This window comes from Sinocyclocheilus anshuiensis, unplaced genomic scaffold (assembly GCF_001515605.1).
Source record: "Sinocyclocheilus anshuiensis isolate Anshui unplaced genomic scaffold, SAMN03320099.WGS_v1.1 scaffold101, whole genome shotgun sequence".
NCBI classification, from domain to species: Eukaryota; Metazoa; Chordata; class Actinopteri; order Cypriniformes; family Cyprinidae; genus Sinocyclocheilus; species Sinocyclocheilus anshuiensis.
The window spans coordinates 475,602-493,090 of record NW_015540892.1 but is presented as its reverse complement, the minus strand read 5'-3'; the positions used below and the strand labels follow the sequence as shown (position 1 = coordinate 493,090).

General features: G+C 36.5%; 1 protein-coding gene across 1 annotated transcript in view; it reads left to right on the top strand.

Annotated features, from left to right (window-relative positions):
• Positions 1-3,010: 3,010 nt before the first annotated feature.
• stk11ip (serine/threonine kinase 11 interacting protein) overlaps positions 3,011-17,489 on the top strand; it is a 32,931-nt gene continuing 18,452 nt past the window's right edge. Inside the window, exons 1-20 of the mRNA XM_016486707.1 lie at positions 3,011-3,026; positions 3,187-3,389; positions 3,682-3,756; positions 3,857-3,952; positions 4,076-4,183; positions 4,275-4,346; positions 4,782-4,911; positions 5,323-5,426; positions 5,721-5,810; positions 6,182-6,223; positions 7,853-8,023; positions 8,178-8,259; positions 8,347-8,778; positions 9,823-10,025; positions 10,115-10,225; positions 12,513-12,681; positions 13,659-13,813; positions 13,907-14,216; positions 14,732-14,832; positions 16,036-16,133. Of these exons, the coding sequence (XP_016342193.1) occupies positions 3,011-3,026; positions 3,187-3,389; positions 3,682-3,756; positions 3,857-3,952; positions 4,076-4,183; positions 4,275-4,346; positions 4,782-4,911; positions 5,323-5,426; positions 5,721-5,810; positions 6,182-6,223; positions 7,853-8,023; positions 8,178-8,259; positions 8,347-8,778; positions 9,823-10,025; positions 10,115-10,225; positions 12,513-12,681; positions 13,659-13,813; positions 13,907-14,216; positions 14,732-14,832; positions 16,036-16,133 (2,768 nt within the window). The remainder of the gene's footprint in view (positions 3,027-3,186; positions 3,390-3,681; positions 3,757-3,856; positions 3,953-4,075; positions 4,184-4,274; positions 4,347-4,781; positions 4,912-5,322; positions 5,427-5,720; positions 5,811-6,181; positions 6,224-7,852; positions 8,024-8,177; positions 8,260-8,346; positions 8,779-9,822; positions 10,026-10,114; positions 10,226-12,512; positions 12,682-13,658; positions 13,814-13,906; positions 14,217-14,731; positions 14,833-16,035; positions 16,134-17,489) is intronic.

The following is a 17,489-nucleotide window of genomic DNA, read 5'->3' as shown; positions in this document are numbered from 1 at the left end:
AGCTTTGTCAAACAAATCCTTAAAAAGGGCTACAGTGCCAGCTCCTTGGGTTTGTGTTTCTGTTAGGCCTGGGTCCTGCCTCAATTTCAGAACAGATATTTTAGAATACATATTTTAATCGTGACGTTTTAATGTGCTATTTTAACAGTCATTTAATAAAAGTGCTTATATAGCAGCTGGAGTCATAGGCTACTTAGCTCCAAAAGACTTTGAGAGAATTCCTGATTTAAGCTAAACCAGCAGGGTCTTGATAAATGAAATGGCTAAATTAAATGAAATTCTTGAAATACAAGTGGAATTTAAGTTATTAAAGTTATTTATTTATTTTCAACAGTGGGAGCCTGTCCTCCCACAAGGCACCCGCTCCACAAATTGCATGTAGCCTATTATCTAGTAACATAATATGTGCAATACTGGTCATGTTTATTGAATGCATTATGTATGATGCAAATGATTACATTTTAAAGATAATGATTAATTTATAATCTTTAAGTCTGTCCTAAAACAACTGGCGTGGAGGGAGGCAGTGGGCAGCGAAGTGTCCCTCACTGTCTGTTCGGTCTGGGCTGTGGTATGGCTCAGCAACACTGATATAGTGAATAATCAAATAAGCAAACTATTCTGTGTCATTGTAGTCATGGCTACAGTCTCTCTGCGTATATTAAAATTAAATGTCAGTACTGTGCCTTCATGTACTTAGGACTAGCCTGCAAGCTAAATGTTGTTGTAATCTCTCAGTTGCCTATTGATTACAGGGGCCAGGAGTCGAGGTATCATGCTTACCAACCAAACAACCATTAACCCATCCAGAGCAAAGCCCACACTCTGTTCCCCTCTGAGACTAATCGTTGTTTATTTAAGGGTACAGAAATAGCTCCTCCATGTGAGACCTATAGCTGCAGCGGTTGTCGAAGAGATATAAATGAGGATTATTTTTCTTTGTGGGTGCCCTCTGATTTTATGGCATTTTATGTATTTGTGGTTGGCAGGCTTCCTTTTCGCCTTGGAGATTTTGATGGAGAAATGCCAGGTCATGTGGGTGTCATGATGAAGCAGGAGTGTTTACGCAGAACCTCATGTGTCATTTTTTTTTTTTTTTAAAAGGACCAGCAGTAGATCCACAGGCTCATAACCCATGTCTGTGTACCCAGAGTTTGTACAGCATCTGGGTTTCTGTAGGATTTTGAGGGCTATAAGCCACAGTATCTCCAGTTGGTTAAGTGCAGTTCTCCATCAAGGACATTTCTGAGTAAACAAGTGAGATAAATTACACTAATGTCCTGAGGAACCTCTATACAGCATACTCCACTGTGGAAATTTGTTAGAGAAACTTTTTACATTACTAAGATAAAGATACAAGGCATGTAGAATCAGTGATTTTTTTTAATTGTTTTTTTATTTTTTATTTATTAGAGAATTAAGCAGGTTGCACAGTTTTGTTAAAAAACATTTATTCTTGTAGTCAGAGTCTGCAAAATTCAGAAAAAAATCCTTTAATATAAAAAAGTCAAATATAATAGAAGGGATAATGTTTGGCCTGATTTGAACCGGTTTCACAAAGAGTAAGATTCTGTATGTGGCTAACACAGACATTTTTGTTTGTGACTTATACAATGTATCTAATCAATATTATCTTAATGAAGATAATATTCGAATATAGGCTATGTATTTCTTAATATGTGTGACTGCATATTAAAATGTATATGTTAAAATACTTACTAAAGTGTGTTCTTTGGAATATTGTTTCCTGAGGTGTAGTGTTTGATTTCCAAGAAAAGCAGTCAATGTAATTGAAGAGAGAGCAAACATATTTGCACATGTCTACCATAAAAACAGCAGTTACACAATCAGGTTTGTAATGTAGATTTTGCTGTGTTGCACTTTAAGCTATTGTAAAAATGGACATGTCAAGATAGTCAATGAGATAAGAGTTTTGACTGTGATATCCAGCAGTGAGGGCAAACTAACAAAGAAAAAATGTTTTTTTTTTTTTAATTAATAAACAAATAATCACAGTTTAAGTCTTAATGGATAGTTTATTTAACATTCCCAGGCCATTAAACTGCTCACCTTCAAACTACAAGTTCTTTCTGTTTGTTTTTAGTGCACGTTAAAGACGCAGGAGGGCGCGCTTAGTTAAATATTCGCTTGTTTGGCGTCTTCGGGCCGCCGTACGTGTAAGAAACAAGATCATATGACGGCTATCAGGATGTCAACAAATGTAAAAGGGAATTAAACTGAGCTAATGCCATAAATCCCAATGCCCCGGTACAAAACCGGGTATAACGTTATTTGGGGCTAAGCGTCACGTATTTCTTGAAGCATAAGGTATGTTTTAGCGCATTTCGTACGAACAGATATTGACCAACACAACTGTTGGAGCGTCAGGAAGAATTACCAGTGTTGATTTGTTTTTGGTTAACAAGATTAAAATAACAGTGTAGGTACATTGTGATTGAAAATGGACATATCTGGAGCTTGTCTAGATACCTGATTTTTTTTGTGATCATATCTTTGATAGTGGTAAAAAATAATTAATATTGCTTTCTTCACAGTTAGCTTATCACAAATATGTGTTTACAGTTGAGGAACAGCGTGAGGAATGTTTGGTTGTGAAATCCCACCCTTTTTTTACTGCTACATGTAATTTTACAAGCCTGTTTTATTACCCAAATGAATGTCCTGTCTTTATAGCAGTGATAAATATATGCTTTATGTATATTCGGATTAGAATAATTGTTCTTTTTCTTGCAGTAATTTGGAATATTTCTGTTGATATATTATGTTTCACCCTTTTTAGGATGTCATCCACTCAGGCCGGTCAGTCAACGGTTTCATTGTTAATTTCAGCAGTGGCACCAGGCCCAGTTCCAGGAAAAAAAAAAAAAAAGCACACAGCAAAAAATGTAACAAAGACGTTGTCCACAGTCACTCATCTAGATTTTTGCAAGGTTTGGAGTTAGTAGGATTCAAGTTGAGAATTGAATGCTATTCTCTGTATGTTGAAGACATGGAGACAAAGCAATGTAATCCATATTTACAACTGCAAATTTGGACACTGCTATGCAAGATAATGTTTGCATGTTGACAGATAGAGTCAATCAAATCTGAGAGTGCTTTTGCGTTTGTTTGAGGATGCTTAGCATGCTGAAGCATTGCATTATGTTCTTGTTGGTCTCTGTATAGGTGACTCCGTACTGGATGGTTCCAGTACTCTCACTCTGCAAGTGGGATGTTTACAGCACCTGACACAACTCTTTGAGCGGCACCTTCTCTCAAGAACATATCAGCATGGTTTTCTGGCCCTGCCGTCCCACCCAGCGGACACTGCCTCCCTGCTGGAAGTCCAGTTCCTCTTTGACATGCTGCAGAAGACAGTATCCCTCAAGGTACTGAAGGTTCTGACGATGCTTTGATGTGTCTATGACATTACAAACTTATTAAGGAGTACAGCTTGATTGTGATAGTCTGAGAAAAAATTTATTCCATATTAATTAGTAGTACTACATTTTTGTATATCATCTTCGATTAAGATGATTTTCTGACTTCAGCTAAGTGTCCTGATTAATATATCCTTATACAGTATGTCTTTTTTATTTGTGTTGAAATGCATCATAATTTGCCAATCCAATACACTGAGCTGTTGTTGCAATGATCTGATCATATATGTCTTTAAAACAGCTTGTTAGTCCTCCTGGTGTGAAAGTACAGTATGTTGTGAAAATCTTCCCTTTCAAGTCCCTCAAACACTTAGAGGTATTTCAGAACAAACTAACCAAATTCATTCAATTATGTTTGTTGCTTTATTCTGCCATATTGTCCTAAATGGTGCTTTTTGTTTGATTATCTTATTTAGCTTAAGCGTATTCCTCCTCATTGTCTGGAGGGTCTTAGAGGAGTGTATTCTCAGCTGGAAGTCTTCACTTGCTCAAAAGGTGTTGGCTCTCTAGAGGTATTTTTTGCACCAACAAGCATTGGCACAGTGACTATACATTTAACCATGTTTGCATGCAGAAAGAAAGTAATTATGGTGTGTGTGTGTGTGTGTGTGTGTGTGTGTGTGTGTGTTTAATAGGAGCTTCTCTCTCTGTGTGGAGGTGATCTTAGCTCAGCTTTACCCTGGTTAGAACTTCATAACCTTAATTTCAGTTACAATTCCATTTCCCGTCTTGACGAGTCGCTAGTAAGAATCTCCTGTTTTAAACTTATGAAATAGGTGAAATAGAGTAAAAGAAATTTGAATCTGCATGTAACAATTTTCTAAATTGTTTTAGAGTCTGCTAAATGTCCTGAAGTGGCTTGACTTGAGCCACAACAAGATCCAAGATTGTGCTGAATTTTTGAAGGTAGGTTGCTTTTGTTCTTGCTTGTTTTTTTTTTTCACAATTCTTTGTCAATTTTCTTCGTGATTTTGAGGGAAAATCGGTGGTTGTGTGTGGAAAAAAATGATATGTTAACATAAATGGAGTTCTACACGCTTCGTGGTAACTGAATGTATAATCAAATTAGCCAAAATAATAAACAATTACGCAAGGGGTGTTAGATGGGTAGTCTTTAAAAAGGGCTAAATTGGACAAAATAAGAATAGTGTGAATTTATTTCTTCCTTTTCTGTCTACGTCAGTGAAAGGATACCATTGCACACCCAATACAAATTCTCATGCATGATGTCACAATTAGTGGGCAGTGCCATGTTGCATGGTTCAGGGGCTCCCTAGATTTGTGGTATATTAAATGTTAGGACAGAGTGGATTTATTCATACTTTTTCTGTCTCCATCAAGCCTCTTACTGAACTGGAGCATCTGAATTTAGCCTGTAATAACCTCCAGAGAGCACCAGTGCTGGGCCTCAGTGCCCAAGCCAAACTCACAACCTTGATCCTTAGAAACAATGAACTGGAAACAATCAATGGTAAGTTTTCCATTTTCCTTTTTTTCCCAACTTTTTTTATCATCCTTAAATGTTGAATTTATTTTAAGCTTTTTAATCGACACACATGGTGGCTTTTTAACATTTTTGAGAACAATTGGAAAGAAATTACTTGAAACAAAAATTGAAAAATTAAGAGAATGTTAACTCGGTGTCAGCAGCACATCATTTGACAACATAGTCTTTATTGTATATTGTTTAAAATGGTATTTAATATTCTATTCAATGCATATTTTTAACACAATTTTTATTTAACATCTACAATACTGTATATGTGATGCAACCATTTGTGTGTTTTTGAATAGTGTAACAAACTGTGATTAGTTTGAATAAACTGTTTTAATTTACTAAAATAAAGATTAATCTAACCTAAATGAATTATCCTAAATGCAGGGGTGGAGCAGTTGTCATCACTTCAGTCTCTTGACCTGGCTTATAACCTTCTTATGGAGCATTCTCAGTTGGCGCCTCTGTCCCTCCTTCATAATCTCAATATAGTAAGATAAGCGCACCTTGTCTAAGTAATGCTTAGCTTAAACTGCTAGTTTCAATTATAGGAAAGTGAATATCCTCAATCTCAGATTTCAGTTTTAGCATTTTTATGATGCATAAGCTACAAATTTGGGCTTGATGAGGATCATAATTACACATTTGAATACTACGTTTTCTAGCTCAGCCAACTGGATCTTACAATCACAATATGAATATTTTCCTCCGAAGAATGTGATATATCCAATTTTCATTTGTCTTCTCCTATATAACACTTTGACTGTTTTCTGATCTCTTTTCAGTTAACTTTGGAGGGAAACCCTTTGTATTTTCAGAAGACACACAGGGTATCGACTATCCACCACCTCTCTCCACGAGCTGCTTGCCAAGGGGTGAGTCTTTCTCTGTTTGCGACCAATTATAAACAGTGCACATCCTCAAAGTTATTATTCTAATTGTTTCTCATGTTAAAGCTTTATTATCTAGTATGATCAATTTATATGATGTGGCATCCAAAAATCTGAAGCAGTCTCTGAATTGCTACAAAGAATGTTTGAATGAGCAACTATAGTATATCTAAATATACATAATTGATTGTATTCATGTTTACCATAGCAACCACAGGGAGGTGCCAGTGCCCCCTTTTTCTGATGTCATTCTTAAAAGTAATAGTGAGATGTTTGCTTGTAGATCTTTCTTGCTGATCTTTCTGTAGATGTTTTAGAGTTGTAAGCTGATATTTTAATGTCTGCTTGCATTTCAGCTCCAGCTGGATGGCACCCCTCTGTCCCAGTCTGATCTGCTGGTGGGTATCAAATGTTACTTCATGTGCCATCTCAGGTCATTCCACCCTCCTTGTTTCTCATGCTGTATTGTGGGAGGCAAATCTGCTTTTAATTTACAGTAGAATAGTGGGCAACAAAGTGGTTTTCTTCCTCTGACCAAATGGAGTTTTTAAACTTCAATTGGCTGCAGGCATGGCCCAACAATCACTAAATGACATTTAGTGTTTAGTAAATGTTTAACCACATGACAGCTGATGTAAAGATTAACAAATATTAAATGAATCCTGTTTAACAATGAATCAGAAATGTTTAATGTGACAGCTAATTTAAAAGATAGATAGATAGATAGATAGATAGATAGTATATTTCTGTTTATTTATTTTTTAATCTTCCACTGATATGAAAACCTTTTTTTAAGAGTCTATTTTATTATAGTGACACTCAAACAGCTCATTTAAAAACTAGAGGGTGTAGCAAGTGAAAGAAGTAGGCACACTAAGTTTTCCTGTTGAAAAACAAAACACATTTGTGCCTGTTGGTCAAAGTTGCTTTATAATATATTAACATTGCATTCAGTGAGTTCCAGCTGCACATTTTCCCATGTTAACATAGAAAGGGATTTAGAACAGCTTCATGTCCTTCAATAGAAACAAAGACTTGAAAACAGTTGTAAAATTCTGCAAGGATGGTAGAATTGTTACAAATTGCTTATTTTTTTCAGGATTGTTGGCATTAGAAAAATTCAAGATCCTTTCTGTTGCAGTTTACATGGAAGTCATGTGTTCAGTGGGAAAAGACACAGCTAAAGATCCTTACTGATTGTTGTGTTTCAGACTGAGAAGCACTTCTGAAAAGCAAAAAATTACTCTCAACACCTTGCAAAAAATAAAAAATAAACAGTTAGGTGTCCATGGCATCCGCACTCTCATGGTGACACATGGCTTAGCAAAAATCTAATGTGGGTGCTTTGTGTGAGAAGTATTAAATTCGCTGTGCGACTGTTTCTTCACATATTCATGTTTTTGGACACTTACATTGACTTAGGTCAATGATGCTTCACTGACTGCATGTGATAGTGACACCCAGTGTTCATACAGTATAATGATTTGTTAATAATGATATGTTAATACAATGAGATTGTCACTTATTTTGACAATCTCACAAGATATTCAATTCATTGTAATAAACTGTAGTGAATAAAAGAGAAAACTAATATTGTAAATAATGTAAAAAAAAAAAACCTAGTAAAAAAATAACTACTTTTTAATTTCCAAAAATATTTAGCTGTGTTGGACACATATCTGTTAGCATGATTACAATATTTTTTTTTATTACTAGTAACACCCAAGAGGTAACTTTATTTGGACTCATGGTGGGAAGATATTAATTAACTCATTCCATTTTCACACAGAAGTATTTGGTATTGGCCAAACTCAACCTTTAACCCTGTCACCCAGGTTAAGAAAAAAATGTGTTTCTGTTTATGAGAAATGTAGTCTTTTTATATGTTTTATAAGATTTTTATAAGATTTAATTTATGGTTGGTATTTATTGGTAAGAAATAACAAAATTACACAAATAAGTTCCGTGGCTCTTGTGACATTAAATTATTTTATTTTATTTTTACTTATTTATATAATTTTTCACAGATCTTACCTAAACCTGGACAGCTGGTTGGTCAGATGGCCCGCACTTCTCAACAAGTTTCTATGGCACCTGACCAAGGAGGACAGGAAGTGTCCAGTGGAGGTGGGGACATGACTGACAGTCTGACTGTAAGCATATCAGGAGTGACCAGGGTTCGGAAGAGGAAACACAGAGTAAGTACATGTCAAAAATCTGGCCAAAAGTTTTTGTGGTACACAGTTAAACTAAATGAACATGATTGTTGATGATGCGAAGCCACCATAAAATTTTAGTAAGATCTGATTCATGACATGAATCATGACAAGTGCAAATTTTTGCCATTTGCAGAACAAGGTAAAGGTGAGGAGAGCCAGTATTTCAGAGCCCAGTGACACAGACCATGAGGTCAGAGTGCAGTCCACTTTACAAGGTGATGAAAATATGAGTTAAGTGGAGCTTGTGTGTTTATTAAGCATATGTGTTACGCTTCTCATGTGAAATGTTTGATTCTCTTCAGATATTGTCCTCCCCCATAAGGAGGATATTGAGAGAATGGACAGTTTTCGAGAGCAGTTAGGAGAGGACTGGCTACGCTACCAGCATCACCTTGATGATACTCCAGTCAACCCAGCTTTCCCAGTAGTGGACAGTGTAACCATTAAAGTGAACACCAACGGCCACTGTACACCCCCATCCCCCCTGCTTAAAACTAACTCACCTCCAACCAGTCTGGAATTGCTCCCCCCTCCGCTGCTGTCCTCTGAACTGAAAGAGGAAGAGGACAAAGAAGACCTGCAGCCTGAGACAGAGTCCACCTTGCAGTTCACAAGCCATAGCCCCTTGAACACTGAATCTACTCTTGAGACGAGTCTAGGAAACACTCAGGCTACAACTGAGGCCAACTCTGACTCAAAACCACCACCAGAGGAAGAAGATGATGACAGGGGAGGTCTGTCTGTTCTTTCCTAGGGATACATTGATACCGATAACTATACTCTATGTACTGATATTCTAACTGTGATAGTACCATCCACATTATCGGTTTACACTAATGCATATGGCTATTTTCAGTGTGGCTTTTCTATTTACATTATATCGCTGGATAGATTTTATTTATTTATTTGTTTGTTTGTTTATTTATTTATTTTTATGTACACTGCTGTTTGAAGGTTTTGGTTTGGTAAGATATGTAATGTTTTTGAAAGAAGTCTCTTATGCTCACCAAGGCTGCATTTATTTTATCAAAAAATATATTGTAAAACAGTAATATTGTAAACTATTATTTGAATTTGAAATAATGGTTTTCTATTTTAATATATTTTAAAATACAATTTATTCCTTTGGCAAATCTGAATTTGCAGCAGCCATTACTCCAGTCTTGAGTTTCACATGATCCTTCAGCAATCATTCTTATATGTTGATTTGGTGCTTAAGTATTATTACTTTTGAAAACAGTTGTGCTGGTTAATATTTTTCATATCATGATTATTTGAAAAATAGAACAGCATTTATTTGAAATAGATTTTTTAAAACATGTTTAATGTATCCTTGCTGAATAAAAGCTTTTATAAAACGAAAAAAATAAATAAATACTTATCCAAAACATTTGAACAGTAGTGTATTCATACAATATGTCCTCTTAAGTAATTGTAATTGGCTTCTTTTTCATTTGTTTTTAGTAGCTTGACTGTTGTTTAACAAAAAATTTGCAAGCTAAATGTTTAAAGTACTTTCTTCAGCTCTGATTAGCATACACAGTAACACCAGCAGTAGGACAAAAATGTGGTGGACCAAACATTTGGATCTACTTTGTTTCTGCAAATATTTGTTTGTGTATTTACAGTGCTAAAAAGATTGGTTCTGGTACTCACCTGAAAACCCTCATCTTCATATCTCCATTTCTTCATGATATAAAATATATTATTTTCATTGTCTTATAACCTGTCTAGTTTGTGTCTAGAACTCTTTTTCACTTTTGCACTTTGTTTAACAGTGGACCTGTGCAGACCAATGCTGGTGGGGCTGCTCTTAGAGGACGTGGAGAGAGATCTGAAAAGGGCCTCTGAACCGCTTTTCCTACGAGTGCGACAGGGTCACATGCTGGAGGTAGACATGCACCAGGGGTGTGTTAAAACACAAGTGGAACTAGATAGTCTGCAGGATGTCATCGCCACTGAGGCCACCTGCACAGTGGAGGTCAGATGACATATTTTCTGTTCATAAGGATCTATAAGATGATTGAGCATCTTTGTCTCGGTTTCACACTCTCTTTTTACATTTTATAGAAGGTGGAGATGACTCACCCAGCCCTGGAGCTCCACTTCCGGTACATTAGTCGTGAAAGACGTAAACGTTGTTACGTAATGTTGGATGACAAGCCACAGGAAGCATTACAGGTCAGGAGGATCATTCATCATTAGACAATCAGATATGATCAACTAGTGCTTGGGATATAATCCTAAAATGACAACAGATATTACAAATAGGGGTGCACCGATCCACAAATCTTTAGTATAAATTCAATTTCTGATATCAAGAATTAGCATTTTAACTAGTGAAAAATTAATAGTTGATATTAAAAATTCATATCCTACAAAGTAAAAATCTGCTTGCAAAGGTAAATAATTGAATAATTCAGAAAATTCAGTGACAGATATCAGTAATAGTTTTTGCTATTAGAAATTAAATATTTGATATCAAGAATTTAATATCTGCTTTTTATGTCATTTTTTGATATATCAAACACATTTGTGTTTTTATTAGTGGAAATTATATCAAGAATGCTAGAGACAAAGAAGGATTCGCCATCAAGTGCGACATTTGTAGTCTAATGACATTATGGAAAAATTCTAGTTTCTATTTTGTGGCAGAATTATCAATTGTGCGTTTGATGTGACTTTAATCGTGATCCTCAGACAGTTTGGGGCAAAAGAGGCAGTTTGTGCGCTTATGCACAATCGCCGTCTTACTCAGATATGCTCTCTCAGTCCTCCAATGTTTTGTTCAAATTTTTTTTTCTTACTTTTTATCTACAGAGATACAGTACTGTGCAAAAATCTTAGGCCTTTAGTATTTTCACCAAAAAAGGTTTTTGTTATTTCTATCCATCTCTCTTATTTCTATCTATTTCTAATTCCAGTTATTTCTATCTTTTGCTGTAGTGTGTTAGTAGGAAGTATCAGTTTACATTTCCAAACATTCCTTTTACCATTAATTGTGATAATCTAGTGTGGTTTTTGCATGCCTGACAACAGGCAGTGCTCTACACAGAGATCTGATCTCACCATCATCGAGTCCATCTGAATTACATGAAGAAATTCAGAAGAACCAAGGCAACGTCTCCAAAACACATGAAGAAACCTTCCTACAGAGCTACCTGAAAAACTATGTGCAAATTTATCTAGAACAAAAGCTATTTTAAATGCAAAAGGATGGTCACACCAAATGTTGATTTGATTTAGTTAATGGAAGTTCATTGATAAATAAAATCTATGCATGACATTATTTTTGAAAGTATCCTCAATTTACAACATTTTTACACAAGTGCCTAAAACTTTCCACAGTACTATAGCTTTGTAGGATGGTTTATTTCAAGTGTCTTGGAGACGTTGCCACAGTTCTTCTGGATTTAGTCTGTCTCAGTTTTTTTCTGATTCTACGTGTAATTCCAGATGGACTCGATGATGGCGAGATCAGATCTCTGTGTGAAGCACTCCCAGATAGCACACGTACGTCTGCAAGATGTCTGTTAATGATTACTTGATCTGGAAAGCATCTGCTGTGTACAAACATCTGACAGACGTCTGGAAGATGTCAGTTTTGCATACATTTTAAATCATAAACATCTTAAAAACATCTAATATACGTCTATTTGACATTTGAGAGGAAACGTCCTATAGACGTTTAGCAGATAAGCAAACACTAAAAAATACATTTTGCAGAAGTAAATGCAGACGTCAAATAGACGTCTCTGTGATGTACGTGTGCTATCAGGGCTGGCTGTTGTCAGACTCCTTGTGTATATACAAAAATCTCACTGGATTATTACAATTACTACAAAAAGACTTTTGCACAGTATTGTATATGTTTATAGAGATGTATGTTTGTATACAAAATTATGTTATACAGCAATAACAGTTTAATCTTCAATAACTGCACCATGTTTGGTTATATGTTGATTAGTGGTTTGAATAAAAAAAAAAAAACACACTAAGACAGAAAATATATCTTTGAATTTATTGTTTTCCGCTGCATGTTTTTAACCTATCTATGCTGCGTGTGATATGGTTGTATTTACTGATTTCCAGCATGTCAAAATGATTTTTGATAGTAACAAGAAAAATTATTTTAATTTAATGTTAGTGTTTCCAAATGTGAATTGTATGAATGTAAATGTGCATTGTGTTGCAATATATTTACTTGTAGAAAAAAAGTTGGTGATCAGTATTAACCTCAAAATTCCTGATCGGTGCACCACTAATTGCAGGCTAAGTGATTGGCTGTTTCACAACCTACTGTATGCAACCTGAGTCTTTGCAGTGTTTGAAAAGGATGCACTTACAAGTGTTTTTTTTTGTGTCTATTTTGACACATTCCCACACAATTTGTTGACTTTTTGATGAAACTTTAAAATTTAAAACAATGTGATATTACTTAATTAAGATCAGAATTCTGACTCCTCAGGTATTATTGGAGGTTCTCTCAAGAGTCGTGGAGGAAAACAAGCAGCAGGTGGATGAGGAGAGACCAGAGACAGTTTGGCTACAGTGCCTAAAGTGTCAGACTGAGTTCTACCAGCCTGCCACTGAATCCGACAGCAGCCTGGGTAACTTGGATGAGCTAAGGAATGACCGTAAGCATATGGCCCTAACAATCAAAAAGATCATTATTTTTCTGTCATGAGCAAGGCCCTGGAAGCATAGACGGACAAACACTCCTGCCAGAACATTCCAGGGAGTGGTACAAATACATGCAACTCTCAACACACGGAAATTACAATCATTCACTCTAGCATGCATGACTCTGGTTGCCACCACCTCCTTGTAATTGAACACAGTATTCTAATGTGCCATACTTGTTGGGACTTCACCAGTTGATTAATACTGGTTATTATCATGCTGGCACTTTTTGTTTTTTTTTGGTCCTGATCTTTTTTTATATATATCACAGCTTTCAGCACAAAGTTAATCAGAAAAGATGAATCAGGCTTACCATGAGTGGGCGATTGTCTTGTTGGAGCATGAGAGGACCTGGATAAAATGTGTCACCAATTAATTTAATGAATACAGAATAGTTGCCAAACACTGGGTGTGAGAGCTTTTTATCTTGGGACTCCCATCAGGCAGCCAATAATTTTATAATGTGACCTATTTTCAGTGTAACCCACTGTAACATCCTGCAGGCCAATTTCTCTTTAATGAATGGGTTGATACACAGTTCATCCTCCTCCTCTGCAGTGCATGCTGCATAGTTTTAAAACGTGCTTTGACACGCAAACCGGAGGTTCTGGGACATTTGTTCAGCTGCTTTCAGTCTGTTTGCTTGGAGTCCTGCAGATCATCTGGGCCAAACACATAGTTGGTTCTGCATGGGGCAGAGATCAATGAGGGTGTTTATTTTAAGAGCATTAACGTCCTTAAAATAAATCTGAAGGGAAGAGTATGTTGAATACTCTGTCCTGTAGTGAGTGTTTCCTTGAAAGGCATAGGTGGATGTCTTTGATTTTCTTTTTTGCTGCCATTTGAACACTTGAACTGTATTAGGTGGTCTTGGATGTCTCAGGATAGGAGCATTTATCTTTATATACCTTATTTTATTTATTTTTTCCAGGTTGTACTGTCATATGCTCAGAGTGCAATAGTGATCATGTAGTTGAGTTGGCTGCCCAATCAGCTCCTTCCACCAGTACACCATTTGAACAGAATGATGCCAGATACTTCACCTTTGATGACAGGGACAACACAGTTCAACTCAAGCACAATGAGGTCTGGGTTTATGCTCTTTTTGACTTGATATTTCCATGACAGTATAATGTTAATGTTCTCTTTTCACTCACTTAACTTGCTTAATTCCTCTAGGCGTTGGTCCCAGGACAGTCTTTGCTATCCCGTGGCAGCCCCCTCCATTCGACTCAGCATTCAGAGGCCTCCACAGAGGGCGCTGCAACTTACTTCCACACAGCCCATAGCTTCCTGTCTAATTGTTTGACTAATCAAAATGAGACATGGGGTGACCAGAGAACCTCTCAACTAATCAACTTTATCACAACTGATGGACAGGGTAGCTCAGAGGGGCTTGAGGAGAAGGTGACTGACAATTCCTGCTACAACGGCTATCAAAAACATCAGGACCAACATTCACCAAAGTGCACAGAAGGCTCCAACAATGGTAGGTGGTCCACTCTTGGGATGAAGATCAGTAGAGTGGTTAGAAAGGGTGACAGTAATGAGAATTTGTTTAAAGAAGAAAAAACTTACCTGAAAAGGATGGATTCAGACTGATTGGAAATGGCAAGAGAAGCTGTAGTTATTTGGCCCAGGCCTGTTTTAGGATTGCCAGTTAAATAATGTAGCCTTGAAACTCATTGACCAAACTAATGTAGCCTTGAAAATCATTGATCGAACTGAGTGCTCTGTAAACATGACTAAAATTATAGAATTATAGAGGAAGTTTTCTTTTTCCACTTGTATTTGTAGATGCCACATATTAAATTGGTACCAGAGAATGAAATGTTTGGCAGGCCTTCCTGGCCATAAATCATGTGAACTAATTTTGAAGATATTGATATTACGGGTACCTGTATACTGTTGTAATATCAGTTTGTTTGTTTGTTTTTTGGCATAGTAGCTTGTACTTTTTTATTCCATTGAGGGATTTAAACATAAGCATAATTTTCATTTCAGCTCAGTTTGACCTGCTGTCAGAGACAGTGGACCATCGGCTTCAGCTGTTCCTGGATGTGGAAGTGTTTGGGGGAGAAGAGGAGCTTCGCTGCTTTTTAAAGGCATGATAACCTGTATACAATGCCTTTAATAAAATTAACCAGAAATATAGAGACATTTAGATATTTGCAGCTCCGAAATTTTGTTAAAAACTCATTCCCTGATTTTCCGAATCTTCCTCCAAAATCTTTGCTTGATCAGATTCTTGAAGTAGCCTTAGATAAAAAGGGTGTGTTGTCTACGATATACATGCTGATTTCCTCCATCTCCACTTCCTCTCTGTCTTTTATTAAACAACAATGGGAGTCGGATCTCTGCCTCACATTTGATGACGAGACTTGGAACCAGATCCTGTCCCGTGTTCATACCTCCTCTATTTGTGCACGTCATAGTCTTATCCAATTAAAATGTATTCACCGAATTTACTGGACAAAAGTGAGGTTGGCAAAAATCAAGCCTGGTATTGATTCTCTCTGATCGTTGCCATCAGGCCCCTGCGGATTTAATACATATGTTTTGGCTATGTCCATCCATTACTTCTTTTTGGCTATCAATCTTTAATTGTTTTTCTTTAGTGACAAAGAAACAGATCGAGCCTTGCCCTTTGGTTGCACTTTTTGGACTTCCTTCAAATGTCACTGGTTTACCTGGAAATACTGCAAAGACTTTTGCCTTCTTAACATTATTAGCTAGACGGCGCATTCTCCTGCTGTGGAAACAAAAATTCCCTCCATCTTTCGATGACTGGATGAGAGATGTCATGAGCTTCATTCATTTGGAAAAAATTAGGTATACGTTAAAGGGCAACACTGGCGTATTTTCTGAGATCTGGGATCCCTTTATTCTTTTTTTTTCTGAATATGTCAGTACTTCTTCTTAGAGTGTGTCAACCTAAGCATTAAGAGGTTAATACACATATAAAAAAAAAAAAAAAAAAAAAAAAGAAATATAGAGACATTTAAAGAGGATATCTACCTAGACAAAACCAACAATCCATGATATATCTTTTATTTATAAAAGTAAATTTATGATATTTATTGCTACTATTTTCACTGTTCACTTCCACCATATCATATCAAGTTAGTTAGTTTACATGCTGCCTAAAATCATCATCTTCACTGTTTGGAAAATGAGTGAATTTTTTATTGTTAACTTTCTGAGCTGCTGAACAGCTCAGTGTAGTTTCATTATATTTACTTCGTTCTGTGTGTTTGAGAAGCTGGAATTAGTTGTATTAACCTTTTCCTGGTTTCACTTGATTTCAGATGTCCATTGTGAAGTTTGGGGATGCAGCGGAGTTCCATTCCCTAATGGTTGTGTCGGACCAGTATATCTACATCTTAGAAATAACCTCACAGTCTGAGTAAGCAACTTGAATTTCTTCAGTTAAATGCAGGCTTTGAAAGAGCAGCTTTTAGCTGGGTATGGGTAGTCCAGAAAAAAGAAACACTGAAACTTTCTGTAATATTGTGGGTTTTATGTGTCAGCAGGGTAAATGTACTTGTGCAGTATCTCTAGAATCCACCCATTCACCATACCTATTGTACATTTTTCATATTATATTTAAGCAATATCACATTAATAAGAATGCTGTATTTTCTTATGTCAGCAGACTCACCATAGTCATATATGTCACTTGCTCAGGAATGAATCCTCTGCAGTAAATGGTGAATGGGACCTTTATTTCTGTGGTGCTTTACACAATACAGCTTGTGTCAAAGCTACTTCACAAAGATAAAAAGGTAAATCACAGAATCAATAAAAAAAAACTCAGATATGTAGACAGTTAAGATTCTGCTGTAAAGTAGCTCTAAAAGACAATAGTGTAATTATTTAGCTCAAGTCAGTTCAGTGTTGGCTTAGTTCAGATCAATAACAGGGTGAAGTTAATCAATCACATATTTATAAGCAGTTTTACAAAAAGCAACAATGTCGTTATTCAGCTTGAGTCAGTTCAGAATCAGAATGAGCTTTATTGCCAGGTATGTTTACACATACGAGGAATTTGTTTTCGTGACAGAAGCTTCCACAGTGCAACAGAATGACAGTGACAGAACAAAAAAACACAGATAATAAAAAATAAAAATAAATAAAAAATAGAACAAGTAAATAAGTAATAAAAATATACAAATCGACAAGTGTATGTACAGGTATATAACAATAGACAGTTGTATGTACAGGTATATTATGTGCAAATTGAAATGTAGACTGAGTATGTGTGTTAGATAAATAAGTGTATGAGTGAATAAATAGTGTGTGTTCCACAGTTATGGTCAAGTGTCCATGAGATGGATTGCCTGAGGGAGGAAACTGTTCCTGTGTCTGGTCGTTCTGGTGCTCAGAGCTCTGTAGCGTCGACCAGATGGCAACAGTTCAAAGAGGGAGTGTGCTGGATGTGAGGGGTCCAGAGTGATTTTGCCAGCCCTTTTGCTCACTCTGGATGAGTACAGTTCTTGGAGAGAAGGAAGGGTTGTACCAATGAATCGCTCAGCAGTCTGGACTACTCTCTGTAGTCTTCTGAGGTCAGATTTGGTAGCTGAGCTGAACCAGACAGTTTATAGAAGTGCAGAGGACAGATTCAATGATGGCGGAGTAGAACTGTTTCAGCAGCTCCTGTGACAGGTTGAACTTCCTCAGCTGGCGAAGGAAGTACAACCTCTGCTGGACCTTTTTAAAATTGGAGAAAAAGGTCCAGCAAAGGTTGTACTTCCTTCGCCAG